At 50.7% G+C, this 23,419-nt stretch overlaps 1 protein-coding gene across 3 annotated transcripts in view; it reads right to left on the bottom strand.

Moving 5' to 3' along the window:
* Rims3 (regulating synaptic membrane exocytosis 3) overlaps positions 1-23,173 on the bottom strand; it is a 38,337-nt gene extending 15,164 nt beyond the window's left edge. For 2 of the 3 annotated variants that reach the window (XM_005410579.1, XM_005410577.1), the window contains exons 1-3: positions 23,078-23,173; positions 7,813-7,992; positions 2,909-3,156 (exon numbers count right to left, since the gene is read on the bottom strand). In XM_005410579.1, coding sequence (XP_005410636.1) covers positions 2,909-3,125 — 217 coding nt within the window. In that variant the 5' untranslated portion in view covers positions 3,126-3,156; positions 7,813-7,992; positions 23,078-23,173. The remainder of the gene's footprint in view (positions 1-2,908; positions 3,157-7,812; positions 7,993-23,077) is intronic. The other variant, XM_005410578.1, reaches the window with a different exon arrangement.
* Positions 23,174-23,419: the final 246 nt, after the last annotated feature.

The following is a 23,419-nucleotide window of genomic DNA, read 5'->3' on the forward strand; positions in this document are numbered from 1 at the left end:
CGACCCTAGAAGGGAGTGCTGCTGTCCTTGGTCCTGAAACAATAAGCTCTATTTTGACAGGAGCTGGGTCAACTTAGGTTAGCCCTATGTGGACCCAGCCCAATGCCAGGCCAGAACTGACCTGTGTTCTGGGACACCAGATCTCCGACCCATGTTCCTCATTACTCCCACAGCTTAGAGAATGACATATCTAGAAGGAAGCTAGGAGACAGCATTTTAGCTTCATTTTACAAAAGAGGAAACTGAGACCCAGCAGGAAAGGACTTTCCAAAGTCCCATAGGAAATTCCAGAGCCACGAGTAGCCCTCTAAATCTCCAGAGTGAATTTCTGCAAGTCTACTCTGGGGAAAAATGAGCAATAAACTGGAAGGGCCAGACAGGCAGGGGAAGTAAGGAGAGGCTGGTAACAATGGGCAGGCTAGATATGGGGCCTGAAATGGCAGAGAGGCTTTGAAACCAAAAGAGAGGGCAGGGCTCTAATCAATGTGGGCTACAAATAATCTAAAAGAAAGGGGGTTGCTGGGAAGGACAGAACCACAGCCCAGAAGGCTGGGTCCAGTAGAGGAATTCCTCCAGACTCCACATAGCACAGCCCTGCAGGCAACTGAGGCATCCCATCTGGGCACAGCAGGCAGGCAGCAAAGGCCATGCTTCTGGGACCTGTTCCCAGAACAGCGATTCTAGGGCCAACACCCATGGTGAGTCGTTCCCATACATCCCTCTGGTGCCAGACGCCCACCCAGGAGGGGGCTGAGGCTGGAACACAGACATCCTCGAGGCTTGGGAGAAACAAAACAAAACAAAAACATAGAATAGGAATATAGATAGGAAAGGAGTATGTTACAAGGAAGAGACAGAGGTGTAAAGGACAGATAATTCACTTTTCTCTTGGCTGTACTATGTGACCATGTATAATAACAGCATCAAAACTTCACTGAGTAGCTCCATGTGCCAGGCATGAGGATGGCTGCCTTTGCATATATGGCCTCATTTAATGCCCTGGACAACTTCAAAAGGTTACTGTGCTCGTTCTATGAATAAGGAGCAGGATCAGGTGATCCTAGCCTAGACCACCCTGCTAGTAAATGATGGAAGGTGGCTTTGGAGGCCACCCTGAGGTCATTCTCCAGGAAAGTCCCTTCTCCACAAGGTTTGGATACCTCATGGGTAAATGAATACACTGAACTGGATGACCTCAAGAGGCCCTTCCTGCTCTGACATTCAGAAATTAGATGATTCACAGGGACCTGCAGTTAGAAGTACAGCTGGGTGGCTCCCCTGGCCCCAGGCTCTGGGCCTTCAGCCGTGCCCTGACCTAATTATGGAGCCCAGGGATCCAGAAGGCCCATCATCACTCATCTTTCCCTAAGGCAAAAGGTCTTTCTGGCATCTGCTCCCATCCCTCCCTGCAGTCTATGAAGACTAAGTTGATCACTGCAGTGTTTTCCAGTGACTCAGTCCCCTGCCTTGGCTGTGGAAGACTTCCCCTCCCAATTTGGGGTACAAGAAGCCTTCAGGTCTGAAACCGGGTTTTTGTGCATGGTCTCTGAGGGCCAGACTCCAAAGGTCCAACAGCTCTACAGCCTCCTAATCTTAATGCCCTATCTGTAATCCCTTGGTCCTATCCCAGCTCTCCTTGTCCCAGCTCAAGTCCTGGATCCCTAACCCTCACATCCCTGAATCCCTGGTCCTAGGCCTATACCTTCCCCCAAGGCATCAGTAACTGCAAGCCCCTTCCCCATCTAGGCTCTCCTATCCAGGGTGCACATCACAGCTCGATGCTGGAAAAGACCATCCAATGTGCTCCTTTTGAGGGCTTTGTAGAAATCTATTTTAAGGCCTAGAAAAGGCCCCCACCCAGCCCCAAGGGGGAGTCTTGATGAGCACTCTGCCTGGATCCTCCAGTGCCCCCGCCTCCTCACCACCCCCATCCAGCTGCCTATTTGAAGGTTTCGTGAGGAAGTTGTTACGCTGAGCAGAATAAGCAGGAAGAGATTTTAAAACAAAACCAGCTGGTGTCTGGGCCAATGCCACAAAGTGAGGGGGTCTTGGTGTGGAAGGCCGGCTCCTCCATGACGTGGGGTCTGTGTGGAGCTGTGCACAACAAGGTTGGTCCCCCCATAGTCTGAACATACCTGGGATTCTGCAACTAGATGTCTGAGAAAGTATATGAGGATTTAGCTGTTACGGTGTGTATGAGCATGGCCTTGTCACGTGTGACATGCTTGTGATCTGGGTCTGCACATCTGTACTCAGCAAATCATGTGTTTTGGTTTTTATTTGTGATCATGTACAACATGAGTAAGAATTACTGTACTGTGCTTTCCTGGCAATATGAGTGGCTTACCTGGGCAACTGAGCATCTGTTTACGTAACTGTATCTTTGTATGTCTGTCTTGTGACTCTGTTACAAATCTGCATGATTAAGTAACTGCATTTGTGTGGCGATTTGTACTAAGGAGACTAAGAGCTGACAGGTGAGAATGAATCTTGTGGCTGTGTGTGTCTGTAAAACTGTGGTGTCACTTAACATGGTGCCAGGAACACTGGGCTGTTTAATAAATAATTACTGTTTATCAAAGACTTATATAAGTCTGTGTATGCAGGAGGGGTGTACAATACACAGCCTAAACTAGGAAACCCACCTGCTAGGGCTCGATGCCAGGTTACACCTCCCCTAGCTGTGTAGACTGGGGCATGTGACTTCCCTTCTCGGTGCTCCAGTGCCTGCCTGGAGCTACCTGCAGCCACATACTAGACCTACAACAGTGCAGAGCCTTGTAAATGGGAAGTCCTATATAAGTGGGTGTGGGCTGGGAGGGCACATCCATCAGCTGAGTCCCTGGGTACTCACTGCAAAGAGTCCCCCACCCCCGCCCCTTGGTGCCCTGTACCCATGCCCCCTCACCAGGTTGAGGAAGCTGGAGTGTGCTCTTGCTCCACTGAGTCAGGCCCACGATGGCCACCATCTTGGCGCCCAGGCTGCTACGTCGCTTCTTGGCGGTGGTGGTACCGGTCCCACAACCAGTTTGCTGGGATCCACAGATTTCACCGCTAATGCTAGAGCTCCGAACCACATTCCTGGAGGTGCCGGCTGTGACTGGACTTGGCTCCCCGTTAAACATGGTCCCCGGGGCTGCAGGGCCTCAGGCAACTCTGAAGGTGGGTGGGAGACAAAGGGATTCCACATCAGACTCGTGACCTGACCACGGCCCTGCCACTTTTAGCTGTGTGACCTTGGGCAAGTCACTTAGCCTCTTCGATGCTAAGAATTAAATGAACAAATAAGTCTCAGGGGTGTGCACAGGGCCTGGCTCAATAAATGAGACTACTCTTGTAAGCAAGTGGCTATGAAAACTGGCAGCTGATCTGGTTTGGTGGTGAAGACCAAAGCTGTGGTCAGGTGGCCTGGGCTTGAATTCCAAAGGCCCTTACGTACCTGCTGGGTGACGCTGTGACCAAACATCTTAGGGTTTCAGTAAACAACTCAGCAGAGTGAGAAATGAAGACCCTTACCTCCTAGGATTGCTATAAGGACTAAATGAGACAGTGCAGGTTAAGTACTGAGAACACTGTCTGTGCGGAGAAAGGCTATTGAGCATGTGTTGCAGATGACTACTTTCATAGCAAATAACAAAAGAGGGGGAATAAAATAGCCTCCAGCCTGTGCACATTGTGAAAGGGGTCCTCCTGGGGGGAAAGGGAGGGTCCAGAGAAGCCTAAGCAGCTGGCAAAAATCACCCTTCACTGCACTGCTGAGCAGTAGCCAACGTCAGCATTTTAACTCAGTTCCCTCCAATCTCCTTTCTGTACACTCAAAACAATAACTGGACTCATACTGTAAATGCAACTCTTATATCCTGGTATTTTTCACCTAACATTTTATCATAAGCATTTCCCAATGTCATTAACTGTATAAATGTTTTAAGGCCACCATAATCATCTGTTGTATGGAGGTAGCATAACTGGCTTAAATATTTCAATACGGTTACCTCTTGAATCAACTCCAAGTCTCTCTCTTTCTCTCCTCTCTTTTATTTTATTTTATTTTTTATTTAGCTCACAGTGTGTAGAGGTTTCAATCCATAATTGGCTGGCTCCAAGGCAGGGTGGCATGGCAGACAGGCGTTGCAGAGAAGAAAAAGTTCATGGTGGGGAGAAGGTAGCAAAGTAACAAGCTCTCTCTTCTCTTTTAAATAAACACAGAAATAAACATTTTTCTACACTGGTTTGTAGGCTAATGTCCTTAGGACTGGGTCCGAAAAGTGGCCGGGTGGGAGAGTATGGTACTGCCGGGAGCTTCCCAACTGTCCAGTTCCCTTCCTGCTGCCTGGCAGAGGACTGGTTTCATCCCAGTGCCACCTTGTCCCTCATTTTGAGACAGATCTTCATGAGTTTAAGGCCATCAGGGAATGACTTTCTCCTCAGCCACTCTCACTGCCTAAAGGTGGGCATATGACTAAGTCAGCTCAGTTCAGCTTAAGAGCATGATCTGGATTCTGTGCTTACAGGAGAGATTGGGGGAAGGAGAGATTGGGGGAGGTCCTCTCTTTCTGTGCTTCTCTCCCCCCCTTTCTCCCCCAAGACCCCATCTGCTATGCAGGGCCCAGCCTTAGGGTGCAGCCAGTGCACAGACTCGAAAGATGTCAGGCCGCACTTGGAACCTGCCTTCCTCTGTTCTTCCACTTACGCATTTTCCATTGCTTAAGCCAGTTGGAACCAGAGTTCTCAGTTATATCCAACAGCATCCTGCCTGACACTGAGGGTGTATTTTTTTTCTTTTTATCCTTGGACTATATTGTCAAATTCTATCCAAAGTACAGAAATTTACTCTCCTCATTAGCTATGTTCAACAAATATTTAATTTCCTAAAATTCCAAGGCCAATGCTGAATGCCAGGATACCATATACTAGCGAGCCAAGGAAACTGGGTGCTGCCCTCCCAATGCCTCAGTCCAGGACGGCAGACAGACAGTAAATAGCCAATTCCACACTTAAATATTTAATGGTGGGTATGATAAGTGCTAGGAAGAGAAGGACAGAGGGCTCTGAGATCCACTCTGTAGAAGCACCATAGGCATCTGAGGCCCTATTTTATAGGGGATGGGGTCTCCAGATGTCAGCTGCTATAACTTGGCTGCAAAGCCCAATGCTGCAGTCAGTTTCCCTGGCTCAAGCAGAAGACAGGAAAGCCACTGCTCCAGCTGCTCAGCACCTAGCACCTTCCTGGCTCTGTCCCAGCCCAGAACTCTCTTCCTGGAGCAGCTGTGCAAGCCAGGGCTCAGGGCACTTGGTTAAACCTTCTGCCCTCAGGCCTACCCGCTGAGGGAGTCTCACTTTTCAAGACACAGAAAGGGGACAGAATATGGGGTTGGGAGGGGCACCACTCCGGCTGCTGAGAAAGTCCCCAGACTGCTGAGAGTCGTCACCCGGTCTCTCCGCCAACATGGCTCCTGCAGCCTGGCGAATTAAGGCTGACAAGGCAGATGAGTCAGAGCCCTGCTTTACCTTCTTTGTAGCTCTCTGGATAGTTCTCACTCACTTTGTGACATGATCTGAGCCCCAGATTACATTTCTCCACCCCGCATCAACCATGTAGCTAATGGAAAGTCCCCCTGGACTTTGGCCTATGTTGATCCTTTCTCTTTAGTTTCCAATTCTAGTGCCAGTTTGTGTAGGTTTTTGGGTACCTGCATGGTTTTTTGGTGGAAGGTGGGTCAGGACTTATCTGATACTGTGAGTCTGCCATGGTATCAGTGTAATTTGCTCTTTATAGCACTTCGGAATGTACATAGGTATCTTCACAAGGCAGATGAGAAAACTGAGTCTCAGAGAAGTGTCCTACTTGAACAGGAAGTGTCAAGGCATGAACACAGTCTCCCATTTCCACAAAGAGACACACATGCTCAGCAGCTGCTGTCCCTTCAACCCAGAGCTCATCCAAGGATGTGCGCCCATCCCTCAAGCTCTCGCTTTGCCCTGGGTCCCTGGAGTCTTGAAAAAACTGTGAGGAAAGTGCCTTTGAGGAGAAGATCCACTCCCTGTGGTCTAAATTCCCCAAACTGGCTGAGCAGCTAAGGTGCAGAACCCCTCAACTCCAAGACTTTAACTGAAGAAGCCTCCAGGGTGCTTGAGAGCACAAGCCCGAGGGTGAGAAGGGGTGAGGGACAGAATTCCTGACCCTGCCAACCTAGAAGCTCATGTTTCCTCATGAATAATGAGTGGAACTGACAAGCACATGGTTTGATATCTGGAACTCTACATTACACACAGCCATTTTATCATCTTCAGGTACCCAGGGAGCACCTAGGGGACCTAGAGAACTTACAAATGCTTGGGACAGCCCAGCCTACAGTCTGTAAGCTGCCCCCAGGGGTCAGGAGGAGCCAGACCCACAGCAATAGGCCCAAGGTCTTAGGCCCTGGCTTCTGCTCCAGGAGTCTACAAAAGGTAGCCTGAGAGAGGTAGGAATCATGACATGGGATTAGAATGTGAGCAGACTCTTCTGTGCACATCTCTGGGCCTTAGCTTCTTCATCTGTGTTAACTGAGGGAGTCAGAGTAGGTTCTTTGGGAAAGTCCTTTGGACTGGGAGAGCTGAGTCTGAGACTGCGTGCTGCGGCGTGGTGGGGAAGGGAGCTCCAATCTGGGGCTCTAGCTCCTTCTCTGGCAGCCGGTCTAGCTCTGGAAAGGCAAGCCAGAGATCTAGACAGAGATGGCTGCCACACCCCTATACCGATAGCTGCATAGCAACTCGTGAACCATCAGACCAGAGGGATGAAAAGGAGAAGGGGTAAAGCTGGGGCAGACTGCTAAGAGGAGCGCCATCAGGACACACAACACAGCATATCACGTACCAGGGTTCTAAACAAGTGGTAAATGAACCAAAGCCTTCCCATGAAAATCAATTCAAAAATTCCTCTGCCTCTGAGTAAAACTCTCCCTTTCCCGGCCTAGTTCATGGCACCTAGAGCAGGGAACCCTTGTACAATCTCACCAAGCCGTGGGAGCTCACTCTGAAGTTCTCCCTGCTGACTCCCATCCACTACTACAGCAGCAGAAGAACCTGGCTCTTGTTTGTCCTCCGGGGAGGAGGACCTGCTGCCCCTTTCCTACCAGAATTCCAGGAGACACCATCCAAGCTTCCTAAGAATAAGCCTACATGTTTACTTTCCAGCCCGCAACATTTGGCCTTTGCCTGGGGTCTTTCTGCCCTAAGGGCTCTCCAAACTTCTCCCAAACCCTCACAACAGCAGGCCCCGGGCCTTGCCAGAGCCTCTGGGTCCCTAGGTTCCTCTGACCATGTGTCTAACCAGCTAATGAACCTGTTTTGATAGTCAATGAAGAACCCAAAAGCCTAAAATGAAGCCAGTCACTCACTTTCAACAGGAAAGACCAAGGAATATCTCACAGGTTGCCGGACTATTAGGAAGAAAGGGCTGAGAATAACTGAATCTTCTACCTCTCTTTGCCATCTTCTACCCACAGCAGACATCATTAACCCATCTCTTTCCCCAAAGGATAGATTGAACTTCACAATCTCTCTAAACACAGTTCCCTGAAACCATACCATGAGAACCAGCTCATGAGCCAAAACTGACTTGCCATCTCGATTCCAGCCTGGGCTTTTCATCCCACCAAGCAGGAAATCAGGGCCCAGAATAGGGAAGAGACATATCCAAGGCCACAGAGAATGCTGGGGGCAAAACCAGAGTTCCAACCTGAGACCCCTAACTCCCAGATCCCCCATCACTTGATAAGATCTTCTAGGTCCTCCCTCCCCTCCCCTACCTGTAAGAAAACCCAAACTCACCAAACTGATGAATCTGAGTGTAGAATTCCGCATCACCAGGGCTGTGCCCCTTCCAACAGCACACCCCTAGGGCGTTTGCACAAGGCTCCACTTAACTTCTGCTGAGACACTAAGTCTCCAGGAAAGGAGGTGAAGGCAATCAAGGCGGGCTCTCAGGAGGAGGTGCCGTGATAAAAAGATCTGGAAGGGAAGAGCTGAGCTCAGAGGAAGGGCTAATGAAAATATGTGTCCTCAAGGGCTTCAGGAAGCCCTTGTGGAGTAAAAAGATGAAATAGCTGTGGGACCTTGAGCAAATCATTTTAGCTTTCTAAACCAACCAACCAATTAACCAACCAAATTGAACTCCCAGGTCCCTTACTCTGGCTTTAGGCACTTTAACATCAAACTGCTGAAGTCCTTGTCACTTTACAATTTTAGAGCTGGGAATGTTGCTCAGTGATAGAGCCTATGCCTACTATGCATGATACCGAGAATCAAGAAAGAGAGAGACAGAGACAGAGACAGACACGGACACGGACATGGACACGGACAGGCAGAGACAGAGACAACAGGGACAGAGGGTTGCTAAGGAGCTCTAGACCATGTTCTTTCTTCCTCCAACCTCCTTCTGACTACTGGGGTCGAGATCCCTCTCTAGATATTGTAACATCCCAGAAGTCACGATGGGGAGGAACTGCTGGCTCTGCCCCCAGCCATGTGGCCCTGAGAAAGTCACTCAGCTTCTCTGATCCTCCATTTCCTCTCTCTGAGTCTGATCACCACTTGGGTTCCTCCCAACCCTCCTGGCTGGACTGGAGATCAGAGGAACCAATGAGAAGCAGGAGAGCAGAGTGATAAAAACACGTGCTCTGGAGGCAGACAGACTTAGGAGCAAAATCTAGATCGGCCTCTTACAAGTCAGTGATGGAGAACTTCTATATCAAACCCTGTGAGCCTACATTCCTCATCACTAAGTGCAGATGACAACATGTGCTTTAGGAGACATTTTAGATAAATATTATAAAATGAAGATTGGTACATGCTTAATGACCAGTTGGTCAGTTACCCAGTTATTACTCATACTGGTGCCTTGTACGTGGTAAACAATTGTCCAGGTGTTAATTTCAATTCACCAAGTGCAACCACCTGAGGGGATGGCCCAGAAGTTACAAGACTGCCTCCCACTGCAGCCCTGGGTACTCCAGAATGAGTGTGGATCAGGGTTCCTGTGCCTCTTAGTTGATGTGGGAGGGGCCCAGGAAGCTGTATCTACCTCAGCTCCTAGGCCTTTGTAGCACGCTGGGTCTGGCATTTGAAACCCCTGGTCCACCCTGATCCTATCTGGGCCCACATGAAAGGCAAGGTCCTATATCCAAAGAGAGGAAGGGGTAACCTAGGTTCTAGCCTTTCCTTTCCCCACTTGGGGAGGGGTGGGTGGGTAACAGGGGCTTGGATGTGATAGGGGAAGCAGGCAGGACAAGAAAACACACCCCACCAGGGTGGGGAGCACATACTAACTTCTTGCCTTGCTGTGCAGACCTTTGTCTCCCTAGACCATCTTATACACACACACACACACACACACACACACACACACACACACACACACAGAGACAGAGCACCGAATTTCAAATATGTGATCACACACAATATGGACCTACACAGATGATATACACAGGAAGACAAATCACTTGTGTTTACAGACATGCACACATGCACCCAAGATACTCATCTACACAAAGGTACACAGAAGCAGCCACACGGGCAGTCAAAACAGCCACAGGCATTCAAATTCATATTTGTGTACACACTCGCACATACTCGCCCCCCATGCCCTCCTCTGGGCCCCTGCCCAGGCAGAGGGGCAAGAAGAGCCCCATCACTACCGTGTCCAGGGAAGTGGGAAGCATCTTACCCCAGGCCGTGAGCTTTCCAGGCTGAGGCACAGACACCAGCTCTGAGCAGGCACCTGAACACAAATACACTCATACACGATCCAGCTCCCAATCCCACCCTCCTGGCTCCATCCCTGCCAGACCAGACAAAGAAGCGCACCAGTGAGGTTTGTGGTGAGGAGATGAGAAGGCTGGCAGGGAGCAGCTGCTGTCACCATGGCTACCGGCTGACCCACTTCTCCTCCACCTAGGCAGGCCCACCCAGCCCAGACAAGGTGGGGACAGGCTGCTTTGGGCAGGGTAGGCCCTCTGCCACCATGTACAGTAAGGAGAGGATCTCTAAGGGTGTGTTGAGGGATGAACAAGCACCAGCCCGGCTGGGTCCCATGTAGGAAGGCATCATAGACTCAGACACCCCTTGAAGGAAACAGGATGCTGAAGACATGGCCCATGCAAGACCTAGCTTCTCCCAGCACCCAGGCCTCTGACCTCAGGGAGCCACATGGGGCTGGATCTGTCTGCAGTCACAACTCTCACGCAGTGCTGGTATGGAGTGGTCAGCCCTGTGTCTCCAGTCACTGAGGACTTAGCACATCCAAAGCTGAGCAGACCCCAGGCTGGACGAGCCCTGTCTCTGGTTCAGAGGAAGGTTCTGAATGTGAGGCCCATCCCCAACCCTCCAACAAGGGACTGCTAGGGCCAGGTTGTGCCTCCTTTTCTGGAAAGAGCTGTCCTATGCCTTCACGTAGCCAGGGGGCTCCCAAGAGCATGGCTATGAGTCGTCCTCAGCACCAGAGACTTAGAGGAACAATACCATCTTCAGAGTCCTCAGTCTTGAGAGGAGACAGCCTCCAAAGCAAGATGAACTGCTTGTGCTTGACACTCTGTCAGAGCTCCCTAATTCTCTCAGGACAAAGGAGAAGCCTCTTACTAAGGCTCCAACCCCATATGAACCTGTCCCTGACTTGTTCTCCCAGGTCCCACCTCTTGTTCCTACTCTGTATTATGGCCACACAGTTTTCTTTTCATTCCTAGAAAGTGCCACTTTGTCTTCTGCCTGCCTGGAATGCTCACAAGCAGCCTGCCTCATCCCCATGCTTTACGGACAGCACTTGTCTGTCTCTCTGCCCTGCCTGGCTGAACCCTGATCCCTACTCTTCGCTCATCTTCCCTCAGTTCCAGTTTGAAGGTCATTTCTTCCCAGGCAAGGTTAGTCACCTGTCATGCTCCTCCAGAACTATATACTGTTCTTTTGTGCTATGGGTTGAATGATGCCCTGTTCCCAACAAAATGCCAAGGTCCTACCCCCTCAAACTTAAAATATGGCCTTGGTTGAAAATAGGCTCATTGAAGATGTAATTGATTGAGATTACACTGGAGAAGGGTTCATTCCTAATTCAACTAGCGTCCTTCAGGAAGATGGTCATGAAGCAGGAGAATGTCATATGACAACAGAGGTAGAGATTGGAGCCATGCAGTATCACACAAAGAGATGCGAAGAATGGCCAGCTGACAGCAGAAGCTAGGGCAGCGGCATGGAGTAGATTCTCCCTCACAGCCTCCAGAAGGAAACAACCCTGCAGACACACTTCCAGCCTCCAGAACTACAAGGGACTAAATCTCTGTCATTTTAAGGGGCCCAGTTCATGGTACTTTGTTATAGTAGCTCTGGAAGATACAGACACTATTGTTCTAACTTGCTTGGTGCCTGTCTCCCACACCTCATTCCCTGCTATGAGCTGCTAAAAAAATAAGGACCATGTTGTCTTCACCCCAAATCCCTGGTCTGGCACAGATCTGGCCTATTGCAGGGCTCCATAAATACTTGTGGAATGAATAAGTGGCAATCAAAAACATTAAATTAACAGTGTTTGTAGCTGGAGAGAGTTATGAGTCATTTTTATTTTCTTCATGACATATTGTGTTTTCTAGTTACTACTTTAGAAAGTATATTAATGTTATAATGAAAAAACAGCAATATTTTTCTTTTCAAAGCATACACTAAAGTAACAGACCTCACCACAAGTGTGTGCTCATGAACAGGGACAAGTTCTCTGCTACGTGCTTGATAACTGCTTTTTATTGATTAATTGATTTCTGCTCATGTTACTAGAGTGCTTTCTGGAGTCAGATTTACAGAGCTTGAGCTCTGGGGCCTCTCAGGGTATGGATTCCAGGGGGGAAGGGTTCTTGCAGGACACATATGCTTCTCAGGCATCTCAACCAATCAGCCCCTTCCCTAGCTTGGAAGATAGGTGGGACTTGGAGAGGCAGAGATGGTTCCACAGGAAAGCAATAGAGCTACTGGAAAGAAGCAGACAGCGAATGCTGTGTTCAGGGGCTAGTGAACAGAGCTGAGCAGTTGGAACAGGAAGAAAAGATGGTTGTGTGAGTGGGGACTGAAAAGGGTGCCTGAGAGCAGCCAATGAAGGGCTTTGAATGTGGAGCTACGAATCAAGGTTTTAATCCTGTAGGAGTGAAATCTGACAGGATTTAGATGTAATGTTTTACTGAGATCAATTTGACAGAGTGCAGAATCAGAAGAAAGCTGACAGCAGGGAAAGCATCCAGGAGGCTGCTGTATCCATGCAGGTAGGAGGGACTGCCCTGCCTCTGATCTGACTGTGTGACGAGGAAAGGGTGGCCACGCATCCAGGTGTGACTAGGGGATTGCCTAGAGCTGCTGAAGGGACAACGTTGGGGAGAGGGGGAAAATGGAATTCAAGGTGATTTATAGGAAGGATGGAACTATGAGGTTCTGATGGCAGAGCCTGAGGTCCCAGAAGACAAACCCAGCTTAAGGAGAAGATGATCCTCATCTTAGTCACAAGTCTGAGGTAGCACTGCAGCTTCTACATGGAGGTGTGGGGCAGGTAAGCAGATCCACTGAGCTCAGGAGAAGTAGGGGAATGGGCAGGCACTGTGTGCTCCCAGAGGGAAATGCAGGGTGTAAAAAGGAAGGGAAATGCCCACAGGGAAGGACAGATGAGGAAGGGACAGGAGACAGTACCCGAAGTGAGAGGTAGGAGGAACACAGAATCCATGGGCGGGGGAGAATGGGCAGTTTAGCATAGGAGAACTCAGGGAGGAAGCCATGAGCATGCAGATGGCCAAACTGGCAGCCCTACAACACCCTTCAGTGGAGACCAAGGAGGGGCCTGCCCTGGATGGAGGAAGCTGAGGCTAGCATTCCAGCTCTGCTCCAGGACACAGGGGCAGCCCAGGACTGAGAAGGAGCACAGGTAAACGGAAAGCAGCGTTTAGGATGGTGAAGGGGGCTGCATCTCCAGGGGAAGGTCTGGGTTGTAGCAAGGTCCCAAGGTCCCTGAGTCTCCCGAGCTCTTTTTTCAGCTCAGCCTTAGCATGGGAAGGGCAATTCCCCCAGCCTCTGTGCAAAGTACACCCACCTGGCCACAGAAGCCCCAGGGCAGAGCAGAGCTTAAGGAAGAGAGAATTCTTTGAAGCAAACCCTTATTGCTGGCAAGCACATAACTTATCATCCAGCTGGAACCCTTTTAAGAGTGAGCAGGGACACTGCTAACAATCACACCAGGACCACAGGCAAAGGTGTAAATTAGGACTGCCTCAGGCAAACCCAGCTATGTGGTCACCCTATCCCTGGGAGATACCGGATCTTAACAAAATACTGGTTTAGTTCCTGCTGCCCCTTCCTAGATGAGGTGGCTGAACTAACAGACAGCAGTCGGAACAGGCAAGTTCATCCCTAGAGCAGGGCCCCGCTGAGGGGAGTGAGGGGTGGACAATCACTCCCGCCTAGCCAGCCTTGCCTGAGCACAGATGCCCCTGCTAGGGCGGAGGCGGCAGCACCAAGGACAGCGGCTCCCTCCCGGCCCGCCCCTCTCCTTGCCTGGCCGCCAAGAACAATCAATATTTCATAGGAGGAAGGGGCTCCAGTTACGAGACCTGCGCCAAGCCAAAAGGCGCCACTCCGTCCACTGCCTACCCTGGGGAACCTCGGGAACCCAGCACAACCGTGCCACAACCCAGCCACTGACCTCGTCCCTAGGACCCGTGCTTCCCCACACCCCTCCACCCCTGACCCCTTCAAAGCAGGCCACACACTTTCACTCTGCCATTCAGACACACCGTAGAACCAGACACACACTGTACAAAAGACAGCATGTACACAAAACAGCAGGCACACATCACACCCAGCACTAAAATCCACCAAGACGGAGCACACATATACAGAAACACACAAGACAGTTGTCACGTATGTATTACATAGAGATACAGTGACCACAGACCACACAGGCATGAGACCCCCTACCACACACACAGAAAGGCACATGCTACCCCAAAACTCTCCCAAGGAACCTTAAACATATCCCATGAGGTGCCATTTGCCATAAGCAGGCTACATAGACACATGTGCACACGGGTGCATGTGCACACACACAGTGCCTGCACAGAGACACTCACATACTGTGGACATACAAAAATGCATGCCCTACTCTGGTCAGGCCCCTGTCCCTCACTATGAATGTGAGTCTGGGCGGAGGCAGACCGGCCTCCCTCCCTCTCATCTGCTTGCTCTGCTTTGGCCCTGGTCGTGGGCCCTGTAGAGAAATTCATGTACCCTCGGAGGCCTCGTGGGAGGTGCTATCTAGTTCCAGGAGCAGGCAGTCTATAGCACAAAAAGGGGTACAAATGTGGGAGCAGAGGAATGGGGACCTTTGAGAGTCCAAAGCCTTTATGGCTTTATGGTACCCAGGCCCCAGCTCTGGGGCACAGGCACACAGTGCCAGAGACAGCTTTACCCTCACCGGTGGTCCCCAGAGCCCAACTGCTTCTCTAGGAAGCCCTGAGCCCACATTGTGCATGAGGACTAGGAAAAGTGTGGGGTATGCAGCTCCTGCTCCCCGAGGAGGGCTCCAGCCTGGCCTCAAAGGTGAGGGGGCTACCCCTATCCAGACTCTCCACCTCCTAGAGTCCCCCTCAAAAGCAGGTCATAAAGATGGTGGCACAGACTCTCCCGTCTGCAGGACAATCATGGTAAATAACAAAGACAGAACAAAAACCCAAGCCTGGGCACAAAATGAGCAGAGGGGAGCAAGCCAGCAGGGCAGGGAGAGACCCCCAAGTCTGTCACACAGGTGGAAGGTACAATTTTGAGATTAGTTAGGCCACATTTCTGACTTCCCATGCCACTTTCTGCTTTTGTATTAGCTACATAACACTGTATCTGTATGCCACCCTCAAAATTTCTGCCAAATCCACATGCGCATTTTTTCTTTAAGTTGACACTTTTAACTTAATATATCTAGTTTAAATATAAACTGTTACTACTAAAAACAGAAAGCCAATATCGCTGTTAATAAATAGAATATGACAGTAAAATAAACACAATAAAAAACAAAGCTATATTATTACATCTTAGCTACATGGAGTTGTCGACCAAAGCTCTCAGCCTAGTTGGACAGCTTTCTCTATTCAAAAGGGAGGGTAGCAAGTGCTACACGGACACTTTCTCCCTGGGACAACCTTGGACTTGCTAGAGTTGAGAGGGAACCAACCTCCTCACTATGTGAGATGCTGTTATGTAATGGCAGGTCCACAAGCCCTCGAGAGTCATGGCAGGTAGCACTCCACATGGTAGGAAACCCACCCAGCTCCTGCAGGAGCTGGACACAGCAGCCCGCTGGCACCCTGTTGCTGCCACCCATTCTGCAATAACAGCTCTATAAAGACTGCTTAGTTCCTTCCTATTTACAAACTGTCACTGCATCCTCTACCTAATATAGCCCCACAGCAGGAATCACCATCCCCATTTTTGAACGACAAAAGTAAGCTCAGAAAGGTTCAGAGATTTGTCCACAGCCACACAGAATAGACCCATGAATAGGAGACTTGACTCCCACTCAGCTGCCTACCTGTGTCCACCTGTCCTACAGTCAGGAGCCCTTGCACTAGGCTGACTCTGTGCTCGGCAGTGGGACACAGGGAGGATGATAACCTGGTCCATGAGGCCAGCATAATCCCCAGGGAAAACAGTAAGTAGCAGAGATTAAGAACTTTTACTCTGCAGCCACATTGCTGGTTCTCTAGTCTGTAAATGCCACCTCTCTGAGCCTCAGTTTCCTTGTCTGTAAAGACAGGGGCAACAGTAGTAGCACTCTTACAGGATGTGAGGATGAAATGAAGTAACACATATGCAATGTCTGGTACAGAAGAAGTGCTCAAACACGGTTCATTACTAGGGCATTACAAAGAACAGAAACAACATAGGTGCAAAAGGGGCAGACTCCCAGGACATGGTATGGTTCTTCGTTGAGGAAAGGAAATGAGTTAAGTATCAGAGGGGGGGCGTAAGATTTTGGTAGAGAAAATGGTTCTGACTGCTCATGCCTTTTCCTTCCCTTTCTGTTCACTTCAAAGAGAGGTGAGGAAATTCAAGGTCTCATCTCCCGTTCTCTCTGCTCAGACCTCTGAATTACATGTCACAGGTTCTAGAGACCACCCTGACCACTGCTGCCCAAAGAAGAGTCCTCTTTCAGTCACAGCTGAGGTGTCTTTTCTCCAGGTGCTGTTCACATGGAAGACTGAGGCTCAGACCCACCTGCCCACACTCTAGCAGATGCCATACAAAGTACTTTCCCAGTTAACAAAGCCATCCCCCCTTTTTTAAAATGGGCACCAAGAGCCATGTTCCATGTCTGACTTGGTGATCCTTCCCAGCAGGCTACAATTGATTGGCCCTGACCCCTTCAGAGCCAATCAGATCCTCCCCTGCAACTTCGGAAATGGATCTGTCAAGCCCCGAGTTGTTCAATCTTTGAATGCGTCTGGAACCAAGGAACACAATATAGGAACAAGATCTGGCTTGGTGCCTGAAAAAGCAAACAAGTCCAGTCTGTGGTGACAGGAAGGCAAAGACACCAAACAGAGTACAATGGACTGATTCAGCTTCTCTCAGCCTTCCAGGTCCCACCTTCCCAAGGCTCACACTCTTCCTTCCTCTCAAGTCCCAGAAAACCCACGTATACTTATAATAAGCCCTTCTTATTACTGAAGCTGGTTTGAGTGGGCTTCTGTATATAAGCAAAGACCTAATTAAGACAGAAAAAAAGCTGGGAGCTAGAGATGCAAAGATAAACAAACCTCGGGGGGAAAAAAACCTGTAAGTCAGGCACACCTGTAATCCCAGCACACTGGGAGGCTGAGGCAGGAGGACTGCAAATTTGAACCCAGCTTGGCAACTTAGTGACTTAGTGAGGCCTTCTCTCAAAAACTAAAAAATAAAAAGGTCTGGGGATGTAGCTCAGTGAGAAGGCCCTGGGTGAACAAAAACAAAACAAAAAACCCACAATCTCTGTGCCTGCCCTAGAGGAGCCTATTCCAGCAGGAGACAGTAAGAAATGGGGCTCCACACAGATGTGGCAAAGGAGGGTGGGCTGATATCCAGGGGGCAGAGGTCTGCATTGGCTTCACAGCAAAGTGGGGAGGTGAGCCAGTTTTAAAGAATGCAAGACGTTCTCCATGGAGACAGAGGGGGTAGGAAAGCATCATAAGCAGAAGGAACAGCAAGTGCAGGTGCACAGAGGCACAGAATAGCCCAGTGTGTGTGTCAGAGGAAGTGCCAGGTGTTCAAAGTGTGCTGCGGAAGCCAGGGAGATGGGGTGGACAGGGACTCAGGCACAGATCATAAAGAGCTTTGAATATCATAATAAGAAGCTGAGGCCTTTTCCTGCCAGCAATGGGGAGCTATTGAAGTATTTTAAGTAGCAGGGGGTGACAGGGTCAGTTCTGTGTTTTGGAAAGATTGCTCTGGAGCTTATGGAAAAAGGACTAGAAAAGACAGGCCTGGAGGCAGAGAGGCCATTTAGGATGCTGCAGGCTGGTTCTCCTGGTCTTTCATTAATTGACCAACTCTTTGTGGACCTAATATGGACCAGAGTGAGGCAATGCAGGATTCCTGACCCACAAAGTGCATAGGAGATCAAGATGTTGGAAAATTAATTCAGATATGCCAAGTATCGCATAGTACAAGGTCCTGTGGAGCGGGTGATGTGTCTGTGTGGATAAGTAGGAGTTAGCAGGGCTCCAAGGGGGGACATACAAGCCAGGATTAGGAAGAACAAATGTGAAAGACCTGCAGTTGAGGGAGAGCATAAATACAGATGATACAAAAAGTAGGCAGGGACCAGATCACATAGAGCTTTGGAGACTGTGTCGTTGAATCTGGATTTTATTCTAAACAGTTCTGGAAGTCAATTTTTTTTTTTTCTTTTTTCTTTTTGTTTTTTTTTTTTTTGAGTCAGAGTCTAGCTATGTAGTGCGGGCTGACCCTGAACTCACTATGTAGCTCAGGCTGGCCTCGAACTCTCAACAATCCTCCTACCTCAACTCAGCCTCCTGAGTGCTGGGAGTATAGGCGTGCACCACCACACTGGCAAACATTTATCTTTAGATCACTCCGTCTGCAGTGTAAAAAACGAAACCAAGGAGGCAAGAATGGTAAGGTAAGGAGCCCAAGTACGAGGCCATCACCAATGTCTAGGTGAGCACTGGTGGTGGGCTTGAGGGGCTGTGGGCAGGTTCATAAACCCAGAGGTATTCAGGGAAAATAACAAGACTTGCTGAGGCTTGGCTATAGGATGTGGGGGCGAGGAGGGGGAAGAGTCCAGGAGAATTTCCAGCTTCCAGCTTGAGCAAGTGGGTGGATGATGGTGCCAGAGATGAGCTGTGGACCCTGGAAGAAGAGCAGGTGTGGGTGGGTAGAGCTACAGATTTGGGCTTGGGCCTGAGGCTGACTGTCTATGTCCAGGAAGCAGCTGGATGCACAGGCCCTGAACCCAGAAGAGAGCATTAAAGTTAGGATACTAAATGAGATGACCCAAGGGATGGCAAAGGAGGAGGCAATGGAAAGAAAAGAGGGGGCAAAACAGTTCTGAGGAGTCATGAGAGCAGCAGAACACGTGGCAGAGAGAGCAGGGGCTCTGAGCTTGGAAACTCAACTCAGAGCTCTGAAACCCAAAGGTCACTTCCCTCAGCCCCCAAAGGTGAGATTTGGCTTCCCTTTTCCACACACTTTCCAGCTGAGGGCGCCCTCCTTTCCCCTGTGCACCTTCTTCCCCTTGGGTAAAGCCAAGTTCTCCTTCAGGGGCAGCCCAGGAGGCCCCTCCCATTGGGTGAAGACTTCCCTAGCCCAGGCCTGTGCTCTGCAGCTGGACAATGTGGCTTTGAGTCCCAGCTCTGCCACATGATCGCTATGTCATTTTGGCCAAATAACCTCAGTTTCTTCATATCTCTACCATGGAGACAATAGTTGTACCCACCTCTTAGGGCTGCTTAAAGATGAGCATTCCTGGCAGATCACCAGCACACAGTAAGCACTAAATAAGCATTACTACAATTAGCTTCCCACCGACCCTGGGCAATTAGTCGCACCCTCCACCTTTTACATTCTCGACTGAAGAATTACTTGCAGGTTTGTCTTTCCCTGCCTCGTCCTACCCCTCAGTGATTTGTGGGCTATGTAATACGCAAGGGCCAGTGCTAAAAGGAAACACGGGATCATCCCTTGTTCAAAACTATTAAGACCACTGGGCATGGTGGCACACACCTATAATCCTAGCACTTGGGAGGCCAAGGCAGGAGGATCCTTGCGAGTTCGAGACCAGCCTGGGCTACAAAGTGAGCTCAAGGCCAGCCTGAAGTGCATAGGGAGACCCTGCATCAAAAAGACAAAAAAAAAAAAAAAAAAAAAAAACAAACTATTAAGACTTTCAAGATGGGGACAACAGATAATTAAACCAAATACAGGGTCCTTCCTTCTAAGTCCATGAACACTTACAACCCACTCTGCTCCCCACCCTAGCCAGCCCTGTAGCTGCTCCAGGGTGAGTATCAGCATCCATGAAATAGAATAAAAAAGCCAACTGACACTGAGATCAGGCTTTGTGATTTCCACCTAGAATTTTACTTTTTCCTTCAGACAGAAAGATTAATATTAACCCCATCATATAGTGAGGACATTGTAGTTCAGAGATGGGGTGTGCCTTGCTCTTGTGTTGCAGAGCTGGGATGTGAACACAGGCCAGCCTGGTGCTAAAGCCCTGCGTACGGCCTTCTGGCTCCACAGGGAAGTTGAGAAAACCTGGCCCCAAAGGGCTAAGCATTGTCAACAAGGCTGAGATGCAGTTTAGTCCGGAGAGAGGGAGCTGGAGGGACTAGGCCTGGCCCCCTTCCTCCTGGGACAAACCTCGTAAACAACCACTCCCAGGGTGCCAAAGCTGCTGCCACACGGGGAGAGGGTAGAAGTCAAAAGGTCACTGTGTGAAGGCTCTGTCTGCAATTCACAGACTCTAGCCTACACTCTCCAGAAATCTAATCCTTTTCTCTGCCTAAAATCCTTTAGGGGCTGCCACTGGTCTTCCAAGAAATCCATACCCCTCCAGTAAGTCCCTGCTAGACCAAGGATCTGGCCCTACAGACCCTGGGCCTCCCTCCCCATTACATCAAGCCCTACACATGGTTCCCTTCTTCATCTCCACTTCTTTACCTCCTCAACTCCTTGGTACCCTCAGGCCTCAGCTAAAGTATCACTTTCTCCAGGAGCCCTTCCCAGACGCCAGAGCACAGCAAGTACCTCCAGTGATGGATTCGCAGCCTCTCCAGGTCCCTCCTCGCAATGCCTGTCACACTGTAATTATCTGCTCTGGGTCATGACCCTGCTAGAATACCAGCCCCACAATGCAGGGGCCTACTGGCTCACAGAGCTCGGTACCTCCTTGGTACCCAGTGGACTGAATGCAACCTCCTGCAAGAGGCAAGAAGGCCCAGCGCACTTTCTCCCTTCTCATTACTCCTCCCTGATCCTTCGGTTTCTTGTCCAGGTATCTTGAGCCCCATCCAACCTTGCGTGGGGAGGAGAACCAATGTGTATTAAGTACCTTCTACCTGCCAGCCATGGGCTGGGGGCTGTGTATCAGATTACTGCACTTCACTTCCTAATCCCTTTCCAGACAGAGTGGATGGGTATGGATGCAAATTAACCCTATTTTCTGGAGGAGACTAAGGCTCAGGAGTCTAAGCCAACACCTGAAATGGCAACAGGATGGACACGGAGGACAGAGGATGAATCTCTTCTCTGCCCCAGACCTCACACCTCTGTGACTCACCATCCCATGCCAGCTCGCCTCCACACAGAGAACATTTGTTTCTAACCCACGCCCTCAGTCCCCACCCTCAGACCATGAAGCTCCTCTTAAAGGTCGGTGGTCCACCAGTACGGGAGACAGCCTCACTGTCAGCGCCAGAGGCCAGTGTCAAAAGTCCTCCTCCCTTGCATCAAAAAAAAAAAAAAAAAAAAAAAAAAGGCCAGTGTGGGAAAGAAACATCCTCAGGTCAGCCAAACAGTACTGGGGGAGGTACCCCCACTGTCAGCAAAATGCCAGTATAGGAGCTGCACCCTGCACCCCAAGTCAGCACAAGGGCAGCAGCAGAGACACTGCCACAGTCAGCAAAAGGGCTGTATGAGACACTTTCCTACCCTCCTCTGCCTGGGGGTGCAGAGACAGTCCTCCAAGGTGGGGCTCCCAGGGTGGGAGGAGGCCCTGGAGCTGCTGTTGCCTGGGGAGAAGGGTTCCGCTGGGGAGCGGGGCAGACTCAGGTGAGAGATCTCACATGGCACTAATGAAATCAACCACCAGTCTGCCCCCCTCTCCCCAGGGACCCTCCAGGCTTCAGCTGATGCAATGCCCAGGCTGGATAATTGTTTTTTTCCTCCTTAAAGGGCTAGCTGCTATTGCAGCTGCAGACATCGCCCAGACCCCTGGCAAACCCCATTGAACTCAGCACCTGAGCAGGGAGAGAAGAAGCCCAGAGAGTAGCAGCTTCAGGCCTAGACTCCACAGAGTAAAATCCAATTAATATCCAGAGATCAGAAGTGTTGGTGAGCAAGGGGGGAAACAGACTAGCTAAGACAATGACACAAACCACATCCCCCAAGGGAGGAGAATATGGTCCCTAGCACCTGGCTCTTGCATATCTCCCACAGGAAATACCTGGCATTGGGGTTGCTCAAGATTTTAGGAATTGTCTACAGGGTTCTCCCGATTGCCAGGCACTGGGCTAAGCAGCTCAAATCCACCATTTCATTTATTCCTAGTTGAGAGGTCTGTTTACTGAAAGAGGCTCAGAGAGGGGAAGTGATTTCTTTAATATTACATAGCCAGAAAGTGGTAGAGCCTGAGTTTGAAACCAAGTTTAACTGACTCAAGCTTTCATACCCTGTAAGTGTAGAACCCCAGGAAGTGCCTAAACCAGGCAGCTGCACGAGGAGAGCAGAGAAGGGGTCTGTGGACCCTAAGAAAACTCCAAAAGGCCTAGTGTTTGGTTTAAGCACAGGTTGCATGGCCACCTCCCCAGTCCTTGCCCAACCAGAGAATGCCCCATTAGGCTGACCACATGCCCCTAGGGACACTTGGCAGCTGCATGATTACAGACTAATTGGTGGCTGGCAGCAACTAAGAGAATGGCTTGTTAACCTCTTAGTGACCAGGCCCAACCCAAGGACCACGGACTTGAAAAGTCATGATGGGTAGAGGACAGGGGTAGCGGCCTTCCTCCTCACATCAGGCAACACCCTAGGGCTAAGTTGGGACTCTCCCGCTCATCTAGGTTCCTGAACCCTGAAGGGCCACATTCAAACCGTCCCCCGGGGGCAGAGTCAGACAGTGTCCCCCTATTCTCTGGCCTTAGGTAGGGGCACTGCCTCCTCAGTCCAGGACCAGAGGTACTATGGACCTTTGCTGAGCTTCCGGGCCCAGCATACTGGGAAGAACCCCTATTCCGCAGGGCTGGGTTGTCCAGAGAAGGTGATGGGGCATGGGGTCCAGGCAGCCAACCAGGGAAGATACACTGCCTGAACGACAATGTGTCCAAGTTGTCCACCAAGGGTCCCGCCAAGCCTCCCTGAACCCTAGGTGCTCCACCACCCATCCTTTTTTTTGTTCTCATGGAGTGGAAGATGCTCTGGGCCCACAACAATGTCACGTTGGGAGGAAAAAGTGGCCGCTTCTCAACCAGGGCACAGGCAGGAGAGAGAAAGGCAGGTTGCCTTCCAGTCTCTTTCCAGGAGAGATTTTAAGCACTTTCTAAAAATGCCATGTGAGGCAATGCTGTTGAAGACCAGAGCCCTAGGCGCTCTGAGCTATAGCAAAGAACTCCAGTCTCTGGGGTCCCCTTCCCCATTTTCCAGGCTTCCCCGAGTCCCCCGCCCCACGTCCTACCTCGGCCCCCGCCCCCAGGCCCCGCACACTCAGACGCCGACGCCGAGTTTCGCGCCGGAACCCTCCCTTCGCGCTCCCCGCACCGCGGCCCCCTCCCCACTTCCACTCCCAGGCGAGCCAGGCCTGCTGACTTACCGGGAGGTGGGGCCGCGGCTCCAGACCCGGAGGGGGCTCGCAGGCCGAGGCGGCTCCGCAAGGCGGGGCAGGTGTTCCCGGGACCCCGCGCCGCCGCCGCCGTGGAGCCCCGGAGCGGGTGAGCGGCCAGGCTGGGCGCCCTCTGCCTCGGGTTTCACTTTCGCTTCCCCTTGACCCCGACCTGGAGCGCGGCGAGCGGGGCTCCGCGAGGCCCGCCTTTGTTCCCGGGACCCCGCCCCGCCGCCGCGGCCGGGTCCCGGTGACGGACTCCGCGTCGGGAAGGGACGCTTTGAATCTGGCGCCGTCCCCGCCCCGCGCAGCTCCGATCGCGCGCCGGGCAGT

This window comes from Chinchilla lanigera, unplaced genomic scaffold, assembly GCF_000276665.1.
Source record: "Chinchilla lanigera isolate Chin_1 unplaced genomic scaffold, ChiLan1.0 scaffold00136, whole genome shotgun sequence".
Classification (NCBI taxonomy): domain Eukaryota; kingdom Metazoa; phylum Chordata; class Mammalia; order Rodentia; family Chinchillidae; genus Chinchilla; species Chinchilla lanigera.